Source organism: Coniosporium apollinis (genome assembly GCF_000281105.1).
Source record: "Coniosporium apollinis CBS 100218 chromosome Unknown supercont1.8, whole genome shotgun sequence".
Lineage (NCBI taxonomy): Eukaryota > Fungi > Ascomycota > Dothideomycetes > Coniosporium > Coniosporium apollinis.
In genome coordinates, this window is record NW_006913270.1 from 269,571 (window position 1) to 282,679 (window position 13,109).

The window sequence follows — 13,109 nt, forward strand, 5'->3', positions numbered from 1 at the left end:
GAGCAGCTGCCGATCAAGCATTCACTAAATGCAAAGCGACCGGCGTAAAGACTGGATTATCATCGTCGCCCGAGAGGCGGCCTCAGCGCGCCGCGCTTGAATCCTCTACCAGGACAAGTGACCGGACGCGGACATCTCGGTTCTGACGCATCCCTTGTCTGCAACACGATGATTTCGCAACAGCAGTATTTAGGCATTGGAGAGTTGCAATGCAATAGCAGCGGCAGTTCTGCTAGTCAGTCAAGTCAGCAGCCTTGCTGCGCTATACACAGACCAGTCTGCGTAACCTCAACAACAACCACCCATAACTTCGCCAGACCTCTTTATGTACCAGTCCTGCGGAATCATTTCTTGATTCCCACAACCACCAAATTCCTTGGACTCATTCCATACTCAAAAACCGGCTCAACCCACGCATCCCTCACACACTCCTGCTCCCTCAGAAAAAGCCACCGATCAACCACAATGATCGCCTCGATCACTTCCGCACTAAAGGCCATCAAGCTCCACACAACACTCAGCTCCTTCTTTCTCTCCCCAAACCTCGCCTCGTACGCCTCAATCTCCACATCCTCCAACCCCGCCATCTTCTCCGCAAAGAACGCCGCCCTCGCCCTCTCCCCCTCCGCATCCCCCACCCCGGGGTCCACAGCCGTGAGCTTCTCGACCGCCGCCCGCACGTACGCGACGAAGGAGCCATAATGCCGCTTCCGTAGACTCCCGATGATGATCGGTTGCCCGCCGCTGCTTCGCCCGCTCCAGCCGGCCGGAGATCGCCCGCCTACAACGTCGTTCGCACCTGTTGGTGCCGTCACCACCCCGCGGTCCAGAAAGATGCGCTGGAGTAAGGCGCGGTAGAAGTGCCGCGTGAAGAATGCCTCGCTGTCGGACCGGCCCCAGTTTTGGGGCGCCTGGACGGCCATCATACGTGCGGTGATGTTGAGGCGGAACCCCGTGTTCGGAGTCGCGGCCTCTGGGGCACCGGTTAATGGAGAGTGGACGAGAGGTGCGTAGTGCTCGAGCCGCTGGGAGAGGGGGAAGCCGTGCGGGTCGCAGGCGTTGGAGGTGGCGTCGAGTCGGGGGTGGGCGGGCCGGAGCGAGGGGAGCTTGTAGGTTGGGGGCCCAAGCCGCTCGGTCATGAGATTGTAGCAGCAGCCTATCATTGCGACGGCGTGCACGCTGGGGTTGAGGAGAAGGGAGCGCAGGCCGTGGTGTAGGAGGTTGCCGCAGGAGTGGAGGGAGAGGACTAGCAGACTGGGATCTGTAGATGCCGTTGGTGAAGCGGGAGAGAGATCTGTAGAAGCCGACGGCGTGGTGGAAGACGATTGCTTGGATTGAGGTGACTCGATGGCGGGTTCTCCAAAGATCTGGGTGATTACGGGTGCGAGGTTGCCGTCCGTTATCCGGTGGGCTACGTATTGAATGGAGCCTGCGCCTTCAACTTGTGTTTGGCTAACAGCTCCATCTTCGTTCGAGGGCGTGCTGTCTTCGTCACGCGTGCCGTTTGATTGCTCGGTGCTAGTGGCAAAGTACCCGTTGCTGCATATATTCTTGGTCCGCAAAGACATCTCTCTTGTGTTGCTCTGGTCTTTCATAGCTTTGGCATCATCGAGCCCAGCACGATACTCCTTTTTGTTCCGCATGATCTTAAGCTTCGGCGCAAGCTTTGCGTGCACGTCCATGTTCTTTGCTCCCTCAATGTTGTGTTCTTTGCTTTCGACCGCAATGATACGCTTGTTGTACGGTTGGCTTGCCAGAGCGCGGCCGAGATAGTTCTGACCAGATCCAAAGTCTACAAGATGCGTGATCTCTCGGTCTCGAGCAACTGCAATGTCCGCGGTCAGCTTGTCTACATACCGGGCGAAGTTGTCTACTTCGTGGACCTTTTTGACCTTCATGCCTACGGCAACGTGACGTGCCATAGATGGTTCTTTCGAAGCCGAAGCCTTGCTTGATGAACCAATAGTATGGAAATCTCGCCTCAAGCTATGCCTCCGGACATTCTGGATGTACTGGACCAAGCTCTTGGGAGGCAGCGGGGCCCCACGCCATGAGTCTTCCTTAGCTCTTTCTGAGCCATCTAGAGATGCATGAGCATCAAACTTGTCTAATTTCTCCCTCATGAGAAGATCGAGAAAATCCATCATATCCACAGATTTGACCCAATCTCGCCATTCCCATGGAAGTACCAGCGAGTATAGATCCGGGGTCCGTGTGAAAAAGTCCAGTATATGCACGCCTCCACATAGTGTCTGTAGAAGATTGGATGATGATCCAAATGCTAATAGCGAGTCTACATATTCATCGACATCTGAGAACTGGTCCGGCAGCGGCAGAGGCTTTTCAGGCGCCATCTTCAAGATCGAGATGTACGCTGCATCCACAAGAGCAATTTTCAAGCAGCTGTGCTATTGTTTGTGCCGAGATCGAGAGATCTAGTACAGTTCTATAGGGGTCATGCACATTTTGGGTGCTGAGACATTCGGTGGTGCTGAAGGCTGGAGTCACGTGCTTCGGGCTTAGCCCTACTATCTCCGAGGTACCGTAGAGGTTCAGTGCTCGACCAACAGCGGTCTTTTCTCAACTACGAATACAGAATCGAGACACGGTGGATCAGCTCAGCGAAGAACTGGCAACTCGCTAATATGATGTCTTCTGCGGACGAGGGTGACCCCTTTCTGCAAGTACAGGCGTAGGTCAATCCCCTGGTGAATGCATAACGCCCTACTGACGCAGATGGTCAGGGACGTCCTCTCCTTACTCAACCAGACCCGGCCGCTATTCTCGTCGTACCTTCGGATTCGCTCCTCTGCATCGTCTCCGAACTCTCCTGAATTAGTTGAAGCGCGTAACGAGCTCGAAGCGACCTTACAAGACCTTACCACGGACCTCCAGGACTTGGTGGACAGCGTCAAAGCCGTTGAGCACGATCCTTACAAATACGGCCTCGAGATCGATGAAGTCGAACGCCGAAGACACTTGGTTGAAGAGGTGGGCGGCGAGGTCGAGGATATGCGGGAAGAGCTTCAGAAGACCGTTCATGATGCGCAGAGCAAGGGCAAGGCGGCTATGAATGGAGGTCCTCTACCGGATCCAGACTCATTCGGAGACGAAGACGATAACTATGCCGCGTTTGAGCAAGAGAGACAGCTGGAGATTATGCACGAACAGGACGAGGCGCTTGATGGCGTCTTCCAGACTGTCGGCAACCTGCGCCAGCAAGCCGATGATATGGGCAGGGAGCTTGAGGAGCAGGCAGTCATACTGGATGATGTCGACACGCTTGCTGATAGGGTTGGCGGCAAGCTGCAGACGGGGATCAAGAAAGTCGGTTGGGTCATCAAGAAGAATGAAGGTCGGTTCACTCCTTGGGAGACCATGTGATGTACTGATGATGTTGCTGACGGGGCTGTGCGCAACAGATACCATGTCAAGCTGCTGCATAGCAGTTTTGATCTTCGTCCTTATCCTGTTGTTGATCCTCGTCCTCGTCCTATGAAGCGCTTGGGGTTGGATATCATCCACTACGCCGCCTTGGCGTCTCTTACGAGGAAGACTCATAAGATGCGTACACCTTGCTGAAAGCCTCTACGCCCGGCGCAACAGCCAGAAAACACGATCGCGATGTCACCCTTGTCGCCAACTCTATGGGCGCACGATACCTCGGGCTGTTCTTATAAGATTAACATCGCCAAAGATCTGTTCCAGTTTGTCGGGTCGACGAACAACTTGAGAGATTGCATAAATGCGACACAGAGACCACTCCTCGCCATGACTAGGCTGCCGTGGCAACTGAATCTAAGCACGCACAGGCTTGGCACAGTTGAGCAGGCATGCCATCCACCTAAGTGGTGCATCGTCGTACTGAGACTTGAATCAATCAGCAGCAAAGTGTGCCCGCACATGAGAGCCTGTAATACCGAACACACTAAACGTCATGTCGAAGTGAGCATGGGCAACTCTGTTGTGTATGCAAGGCGGAAATAGCCTGTCTTCTTTTACGCCTCGGCTGCCGTCTGCGACTGACTTGCCGTGGAGCATCAGCCTCGCTCACCTGCTATTGCTTGTTCATTCAAACGCTTCCCTAGATTTCTTGTGGGAAGTTTGTGGAGCGAGTTTCCTGACCTCTCCGTCTTTCTGAATCTCCTATTGTCGCTACACCTTTCCATCTTGCCTGAGTAATCATATCGTTCGCCCTGGTTGTAGCGCCAAGCAAGAGAGTTCCAGGTGTCACAACATTCCTTGCTTCCATCTTCGGCCGCCATTCCAGCAGAACCCACCCCTTTCTTCCGCGACGGGACTAGAGAATGTAAAGCTGCAAGCACTACACGGGCTTATCGCTATCAGCGCGCATCCCATAGCACGCGGCCGGTGATGGTGGCCTGGCAATCTACGCGTATTACTCGCGTACCCAGCCTCGCCACTTCATCAATCAGCCGCTCGTCTCATCATCTCCTGATGCGTCGAGATCATTCTATATCAGCTGACGATCTCCATCGGTCGTCCGCAAGCTTTTACTGCCGCTAGCTGCTTGCTGTCAAGAAGCCGCATTCAACACGATGTTGCCAGAACCATCGTCACTTGATATACATAGCCTTCTAAAAAGCCTCAACGACGCCCCGCTGGAGGTTCCCTTACGGTATGCTTCGTCTTCAGATGCCGAGAAGCCATCTTTCGAGAATCGTAGAATTTCCACGATTACACTAGCGGCAGATGTGGTTATGGATGTGAGAAACAAAGCCACACGAAGAAGACAACGGCGCCTTTGGACTCTGCGATTCGTTACGGCCTGGTTACACGTCTTACTTTGGAGTTCCTTTGGTGCCTTCTGCAGCACGATGTACCTGTTCGTCCAGGGGCGCGAGGATTCTACGATGCTTGTAGCGCAATTCCACACAGTCGGCTCTGTGAGTTGTGTTTTTGGGTTCTCAACACCTGTAATAGCCCACAACTGACATCGAGATAGTCGGCTGCGTCAATGATGTATATAATCAACCACATCGTTTTGGCAACCAGATGGTCCAAAAGCGACCTACAGCGACTGAAGAAGCGATTCCGTCGTAACAGCATCGGATTAGTAGTATGCCAGTGCATCCTTTGGATCTTAGCATCGGGCTGGCACTTGATTATCACGGCTAGACAACCTGTCTGCAAGCCTCGGGGCGCAGAGGGGGAGCGATGGGAGGTAGGTGCCGTATGTGTTGCGGAACGCTTCAACACGGCAATGTCGGTTATTGCACTGTATGTCCTCGAAACCAGCAAGAGCGTGCGGCCCGAACTAACTCAACTGCGCCAGCATTACCTCCTGTGTGTTCTTCGGCATTCTTACCGGAATTCATAACCCCTTTGAGGCCGGCCTCCTCGGTCGCAGAGACATAGGAATAGTGATCGGTTCATCCGCCACTTCGCCGACGTCTGAGAAGACCTCATCACGCCCAGCCTCCCTCCCATCGTCGAATTCCAGCACCTCTAGACCTGTCAGCAGCCTCTACGACCTCACGTCCTCCGCCTCGGCTTCTGCTTCATCTTCTCCCTCCGCGATTGGCCTCGGCATCTTCACCTCCACCTCCCTATTATCCCTCCCCCGCACTACTAAACCCGCACCAACACACCCACCCTTCCGCTCCACACCTCCAACCCCTATTGACTCAGCCTGGCGCGCCGTCCACCCACCTCGCAGTCCCCCTTACGGCAGCGGAACCGAGCCATACCGCAGCAGCACCGTCCGCTCTGCGCCGCCCTCGCCTGTGCTCCTGGCACTAGCGCAGCGTTCCAGCAGTAGTGGTCGTGGGGCGTATAGGCTACGCTCGGTCCCTCCGTCCGTAAGCTCGAGAACCAGTTCAAGCGGGTCACTGCCTAAAAGTCCGTTGTCGACTATGCGAAGGGCGACGGCGCCGGATGTGGTTGTTTTCCCTGAATGTATGAAGGGCACGAATGCCGGTGAGAGTAGGCGGAGCGATGTTTCGAGCGAAGAGGAGGCGAAGATGCTAGCGCTGGAAAGAGGCGCGGTTGACAGCGTAGGGTCTAACGACACGATGCAGGGCAATGGTTGGAGGAACGTGGAGTGGAAACCTGAGTCTGTGGAATTGGTGGCAAGAAGCAGCAGAGATAGTGGAAGAGCGTGAATTGTCACTTGAACGGAAAGGCACGCGCAACGATGCGCATCAGCAAGCGAACAGGGTAGTACTGTATTGATTCGCGTAACGGGTATATATGCATAAGTATCGATGCTATCTCATCTCCAAAGAAACAAAATATCCACACATCCAACGCAAGGGGATTCGTGACGTGCATCCATGTGTTCACAAACCCTATCACGTCTACACGGTGCTGCAGCGTTCCTACACCAATCCTGCAAATCCTCACGTCATCACCTTACAGCCCCCAGACCCATCTCCCATCCCCCCCGCTCAAGGTATCCTCTCCATCTCATCCCTCGCCCTCAAGTACTTCGTCGCCAATACATCCCCGCCCCGCTTACTCATCTCCATCCAATGCTGCGCGACACACATCGTCATAGGGTCGCTGCGGACCGGATCCTCCTTCTTGCGATCCCGTTGCAGCAGCTCGCCCTTGAACACATCTCTCGGCCTCGTCAGCGGCAGCACGGTCCGTGGCAATAGGTCCGGATGCGTGAGATAGAAGATGGCGAGTTCGCGCTCCGCGACCGCGTCGCCTTCTTTCGCCGTGATGATGAGCATGGTGGCTGCGTCGGCCATCGAAAAGCGGGATAGGGGATCGCTGGTGGGCGCAACATCGCCATTGTGCGCAGCGACGGCGGACCCGTTCGGTTGCTGCTGCTGCACGCTCGGGGTGCCGCTGCCGGCGGCATGCGCGGCTGCGGACCGGTTCGAAGTGTTCAGCGCGACGATGTCGTCCGCGATCTCGATCATCACGCGGCAGACGTCTTGCTTGAGACCGAGGGCGGCGAGACCGGCGTCCCAGAAGGCTTTGCCGCGCTCGGTGCGGTCGAGGGTTTGGGCGGGGACCAAGGAGGCGATGTATTGGAGGTCGCGGAAGAGGGTTTTGGGACGGATAGAGGCATCGCGGAAGAGGCTTTGGAGCACGTCGACGATCATGTCAGTGCTTGGGGGATTGGTGGGCGACCGCGGGTCTGATGGGTGGGTGGGGTAGGTGTCGGTATGCTTAGGTATCGCCATGGTGTGAGAGCGTCGTTGTTCGCAGTTTGCGATGGCTTCCTCGAGGTTCTGCGCGCGGTCGACCTGCACCGTTTTATGTCGCGAGCTGAGTTTAGGCATTGCGCCAAAATCCGGTGATTGGGGCAGCGTGGGCAAGGTGTCCCTGCGGTTGTTGTGGTGCCGACCAGAGGAGTTGAGTGAAGCAATGATCAGAACCTCCAGCTCCCAGAGTGCATGGAGCTTGGTATACGGATTTGGATGAGTCGCGAATTTGCGAAGGAGGCGACGGAAGGCTACGTCGTAGGGAAACTTGCTCAAGCCAGCTTTCTTTGCTGCTGATGTACTCGAAGCGCTGGTCGTAGCGTCAGTCGAGGAGGCAGAATATTCCGAAGCGGACAAGTTTCCAAGGCCTGGATGCTGAAGCGTTGCTACCGGCACCGCTGGATCGCTCCTCTCAGTATGACCGAGCTCCGCAAGCGGACCCGATCGACTTTCTGTTCGTGTGCTCTTTGTGCCTTTCTTTCGCGTAGGGGACCGTTTACGTTGGCGATACTCTTCTTCCTTCCGCTGTATACACTCTTCGCCAAGCTCTCCAGAGAACCATGCATCTGTCTCGCTGCCGTGACCGAAGACAAGTGTACCAAGATCACTGAGCAGAAGGCTAGTCAGAGTTTGCTTGAGGTCTAGTAGGAACCGGCGCTTATCATCGTTGGCACCGGCGGAGTTTTGATGCATCCTGCCACTCCTTAACGACGAAGCAGTGCGAGGTCGGAGGCTTGTGGCACTGGAAGGAGACTGAGCTTGTAACTCGGACTGGAAGGGTGACCAGAAGGTGGCGGTAGAGTCAATTGCAAGCACAGGGCTTGACCAGCCGAAATAGTCTTGAGAATCCATGATGTCGACCCCTCTGCTGCTGCTCCAATTTCCGGAGTCGAAGCTGTACTGTGATCCGTTCCAGCGGGAAATGGAATGCAGGCTGCTGTTGCTCGGACGGTGCGCGAAGTCCAGAGTCCTCAAGCCCGATCGACGGGGCTGTTCCTCATAGTCATCATCGCCAGCGAAGCTCAAGGTGCCTACTCTTGTAAGGAACAAATCCCCCTTCTGTCGGCCGTTATCAAGTATTTCTTTATCGCGACGATACAGCTCGCTAGACCACAGGACGGGTCCGTCAAGGATACCATCACCGACAAGCTTGTTGACGCATCTATCGATCTCAAGAGCGAAGCGATGTATCCTTTCTTCGCCTTTGCAGAAGTTCTCTATGCCATTTTGGGTAAGCCACTTCAGGGTCATGTCCGACTGCTCATCAGTAAGCTTGTTGGGGCCGGCATGGTCGGGAGAAGCTGCCATAATGTCGAACACTTGGGCTTCGGTCTTCATAAAGAACTGGCCCGAAGATGTTTTCGAAAAATTCCGCGGCCGATGAGCTTGGGTGGGCTTGCCGTCCGGCGTCCGAGTTGGCTGGCCCATGATCTTAAGTGCAAGAGTAATGTTCCTCGCTTCATCGTACCCGGCCGAGTTTCGAACATCAGTGATATACCACATTTTGTCGCGAAGACGCTTCAGCCGAAGCATCATGTCTTCGACTGCCAAGTCGTGACATTCTTGGGACTGCTTGAGTGAGACTGACCATGCTTCGAACTGTTCGATGGCACTCGCAGATCGTCCGAGCGAATCACGGGGCCCCCTCGAGAAGTAGTTAAGAAGAGATGCGTAGCCGTTTCGCGTCAGCGAAGGCGAAGAGAGCCTCCGCAACTGCTGTAAAGTTCTAAAGTAAAGGTGTGCGTTGACGTAGTCCGCTCTAGCCTGGCATTGATGCATGGCTGCCTCGAGCATGATGACCAGCACCGGGTCCCTTTCCTGAGGTCCATTGTGAGTCTCTATGTTAGCGCTGTCTCGCTTGTGCTGCAATGGTCGATGTCGCCCCAGCGCAGCTGACGTCTGGCTTGCAATAAGACCCGAAATTTGACTTTGGTTGTGATATGGATTCCTGTCGGGCTCGGACGCCATTTGTGAGCGAGCAGCAACGTGTGCTCGAAAGTCTCGCCGATGTGTTGACGTCCGGTTACTAAAGGTCTTCGACTCGCTTTCGGGTGCGAACTCCTTTGGTATCTCGTATCCTTGAACGAGCTTCGTAACGGCTTGCTTCAGCTGATGGTAGTCGCTCTCCAGATCCATTGCCTTGCCTATGCCCTCATCCCCGCTATCGCTATCAGGAGACTCCTCTTCAGTGTCATCTTCGTCATATGCATCTTTGCGCAATCGGGTTCGAAGCTCTTTGCCATCTGGCGACACATAAAGCACCGCCCATCTTTCCGCACATGGATGGCAGGAACCAGCTGCGGCTTCGACGCCGAGGATGCGTCTCATTTCTGAACATAGCATCCGGAGCCTTCGGCCGTATTCTTCTGTTGGTGCAATTCTGGTAGCAGTATGGCCAACATCATGGAGTACAGGCTCTTGCTCGTCGGGCATTTGACCGGCTGAATCCAGAAGCGGCTCACGCGAGGTGGTGTCGCTAGTCAAGGAAGATGCACTAGCACTGAAGACGGAACCTGAGTCCCCGGGAGTGGAAGGTATACGGAAAGGAAGAGACACGCCCGATATAGATGAAGCGGCCGAGGCTAGCCCACTTCTTCGGGAATCCAGATCTGTCTGACTCGATGGCGGCCGGCGTTCAGGGAAGAGAGTGTTAACAAGAGTGATAATATCAGATGATGAGAGCACAATAAATGGTTGAACTTCGGTAGTCTCTCGAGGAGATGTAATGGCCCTTGCAGGAAGTAACACCGGCTTCGAACGAGATCTGGCATACTTGAACCTGGACAGTATGTTTTCGATATGTGATCGTATTTCTGGGAGGACAGGTATGTTTTGCTTCCTGGAGTACACTCAATTGACGAATGCGCTATCCTATAGTTTTTGCTTACCAGTTGTACGTCATATCCAAAACGTGCTTTTGCGCACGAATAGCGACTTCCTTCAGTATCCTTTGTCGTGCATGCTCGCTGATGTGGTAGCCAGACATTATCCCCTGGCTCTGGTTGGCGTTAGCATTCGGAGTTACCTGTTGAAAAATACCGCACTTGCCTCAGGATAGATGATGGCATTGAGTAAGAACTTTGAAAATAGCCAGCGAGATACGATAAAAGTTTGCGCAGCTGCTCGATGCTTTTTACAATCGTCGAGTTTTCTCAGGATGGCAAGGCCGATCTCTAGGACACCGTCTGGGATGCCGCCAGCGCTCGGCTCGTCATCGATCAATTCGAACAACTTCTTAACGGCCTTGTCATAGAACTCCTCCGCTAGGATGTTGTCTTTTGCATTTCTAGTATCGGCCTGAGTGGTGCGTGGTCTCATAGTCTGGTCCTCGACTTTCTCCAGCAAGAACTGGCCGTCCTGAAGGATCTGCATCAGGTACAATTCCAAATTGGCCTTGCCACGCCATTCGCGCATGCCAGCCCAGGCGTCGAGAACACTTTTGATAAACTTATCGCTTCCGGGCTTTCCTTCAGTGATCAATCGAGCGCACGCTGTAGCCCAAACATCTGTCCGGCGGAGGTCCTCAGAGGAATCGGGGCCTGAGGAATTCGCGAAAATAGTATAGACAAGAGCATAGAGAGGGTCATGGCGTTGAAAGGACAGCAGACGTTCTACGGGGCTAGGACCTTGGGCAAAAAGCTTCTGGTTTTGGCCTAAAGGGTTTCCTCGAGTCTGAAGTGCCATGACCGAGTCGATAGGATCCAAGGGCTGGTGGAAAGAAGTTAAAGAAGAAAGTTCCTGCTGTGACAAAGTAGCAATACGAGTAGCAAGGAAATCAGGATTCGTCCTGATTTCCGAAACAAAATCCAAGAGCTGGTCTCGGATTGGACTGGGTATCTCATGCAAAAAAGTGGAAATGGAATGAAATTTCTCGCTCTTAGCGCCCTTAGCCTTGCTGAGCTCTAGATCTGGTTCCAGAAGCGCGTATCTCCTGGTCGCATCACAAGAATCTCGAACGTCTTGAAATGCATTATATAAAGTAGCAAAGCTCTTCTTGTCGTCCGACCTTAGATTGTCGATCAGAGTTCTATGCGCAAGCTCTCCACAGCGTACCAAGCGCGCGGAAAGAGCGCTTGATACTAGCCATCGATGCAACCGTACGCGCGCGTGGCAGCATCGCTGCTCTTGATACTTCTGAAGTCTAATAAGGTGTGCAAGCTCAGCAAGCGAGGTTGACGAAGTGCTCAGCGCTGAGGTCGGCAAAGAGGTTTCGGTGTAGTGCGACGGCTCGTGAGGCAATAGTCGGGGAAGACGGCCGGCAGGCGCGGAGGTTGATGGTGGCATAGAGGGTCGCTGAAGTCCCCCGTTGGCCTCGCCTTTGTCGTCAGTCTCACCAGGCCAATTGTCTTGATGTTCTAGTTGCGCAGGAGGTGAGTGCGGCCTGGAGGGACTCCCGGACCTGAAGGTTGTCTCGAGAGGAGGATCATTAAGCGCAATAGGAGAAGGAGTAGCGCTTCGGGAAGAGACGTGCGTGATCGTTGGTGATAGGGCTGCGGTAGGATTTAGCTTCGCCAGATCATCGTATAAAGAGTCGCGCAAGACCAGGAGATTGAGTGCTGATAGCATATGAAGTGGATGTAAGAGCGCATCGACATACGAGGTGAAGAACGGGAGGCCGGCGCCGGCAGCGAGGCTATATCAGTTCCACTCATCTCGCCATCAGGAAGACCGCCTATGAGCTTGGCGCGGCGTCCGAGATGCCAAGTCACAATCCTCTAGGACCGCATGTCCACGATACGGCCAGCACTAGCTGCGCGCCGTGTAGAAGGGTATTGGTACGGGGCTGGATGTGTTGGCAGTCGACGGCTTGCGCGATGCCCCTCGGTCTTTGGCCGATGCGTCTTATGCTGGTGATGCACGTATCGATAGCAGCGCAAACACTGATTGGTGTATACAGAGTCGAGTCGACAGCGCACGACGGAGACGGAGATTTGATGGAACAACAACCTGAGGTGGATCGCGAAACTTGAAAGGCTTATTGGCAGACTGCGTGTACGCTGCAGTGGCATTAACCCGGCTGAGTTTCGCCCGTGATAACCGCAAAGACAAGGGCGAGGAGATTCAGCAGCAGCAGCAGCAGCAGCAGCAGCAGCAAGCATGACCTGCAGGGCAGCATGGCCAGCTCATCGCAAGTCGACGACGAATCAGGGCGCGGATGGCCAGCGTGTCCATGCATGAGTTCGCCGCAGCCGACGAAGAACTGGCTCTGACAGGTCCCGCCAGCTTTCGCTCGTCGCCAGAACCAGCGGCGTGCAGTGGCGCGGATCAAGAAGCATGGAAAGATCGGGGGTGCTCTTCAGCTTGCTTGGTCCCTCGAAGAGCTTGGCCGTATCGTAGGAGCAGCAGGGTCCTTGAGAAAACGCACACGAGTGAGTGTGCAGCTATTGTGCGCTATGAATTGTTTGTTGCATGTTAAGCCAACTGACCGAACACTGGAGGTCCGCAGCGCGTTGTTAGGCATGTCTCTCTCTAAAAGCGATCACCCGAAGCATCTCAAGCCACCATGGAGGCTGCCGGCCGTTTCTGCGGCCGCGTCTTGTTTTGCATAAAGTTGCCCTCGAAGGCACGCTTGGCTCTAGCGACATATTAGTTGCATTAGCTCGTCGAGCATGCGTCTGAAGCTCAAAAGCGCTGGCTCTCGTTGCATTGATAGGCACCTCGCAGTGATGAGTTGGCATGCGATGCATTGTGATGGGTTGATCCGCCTTTGATTGGCTCACACAAAAAGCCGAACCCATGGCTCGATCTTGAAGATGTGGAGCTGGCCCTGTTGCGCTTGAGGCGCATTCTGGGATGCTATTTTCTATCTTGCTAAGTGTTTTCTGTGGAACCAAATTTTTGCGATTTGGTGAGAGTGTGGAGTGAAAAGTTCCGATGGAGCATCCTCATCTTATCGTAAGGAACTCAGGAGGTGTCAATGCTGCCACT

At 54.4% G+C, this 13,109-nt stretch overlaps 4 protein-coding genes across 4 annotated transcripts; 2 read left to right on the forward strand and 2 right to left on the reverse strand.

The window, feature by feature from the left end:
- Positions 1-344: 344 nt before the first annotated feature.
- Positions 345-2,354, reverse strand: W97_02227 (uncharacterized protein; the record flags this gene model as incomplete). Its single annotated transcript, XM_007780128.1, has 1 exon — positions 345-2,354. The coding sequence occupies one exon, from the start codon at positions 2,352-2,354 to the stop codon at positions 345-347; it is 2,010 nt and encodes a 669-aa protein (XP_007778318.1).
- A 294-nt stretch (positions 2,355-2,648) lies between these two features.
- W97_02228 (uncharacterized protein) lies at positions 2,649-3,384 on the forward strand (the record flags this gene model as incomplete). The annotated part of the gene is made up of 2 exons (XM_007780129.1): positions 2,649-2,692; positions 2,745-3,384. The coding sequence occupies 2 exons, from the start codon at positions 2,649-2,651 to the stop codon at positions 3,382-3,384; spliced, it is 684 nt and encodes a 227-aa protein (XP_007778319.1).
- A 1,840-nt stretch (positions 3,385-5,224) lies between these two features.
- Positions 5,225-6,125, forward strand: W97_02229 (uncharacterized protein; the record flags this gene model as incomplete). Its single annotated transcript, XM_007780130.1, has 2 exons — positions 5,225-5,241; positions 5,297-6,125. The coding sequence occupies 2 exons, from the start codon at positions 5,225-5,227 to the stop codon at positions 6,123-6,125; spliced, it is 846 nt and encodes a 281-aa protein (XP_007778320.1).
- A 285-nt stretch (positions 6,126-6,410) lies between these two features.
- W97_02230 (uncharacterized protein) lies at positions 6,411-10,595 on the reverse strand (the record flags this gene model as incomplete). Its single annotated transcript, XM_007780131.1, has 3 exons — positions 6,411-10,020; positions 10,070-10,173; positions 10,221-10,595. The coding sequence occupies 3 exons, from the start codon at positions 10,593-10,595 to the stop codon at positions 6,411-6,413; spliced, it is 4,089 nt and encodes a 1,362-aa protein (XP_007778321.1).
- Positions 10,596-13,109: the final 2,514 nt, after the last annotated feature.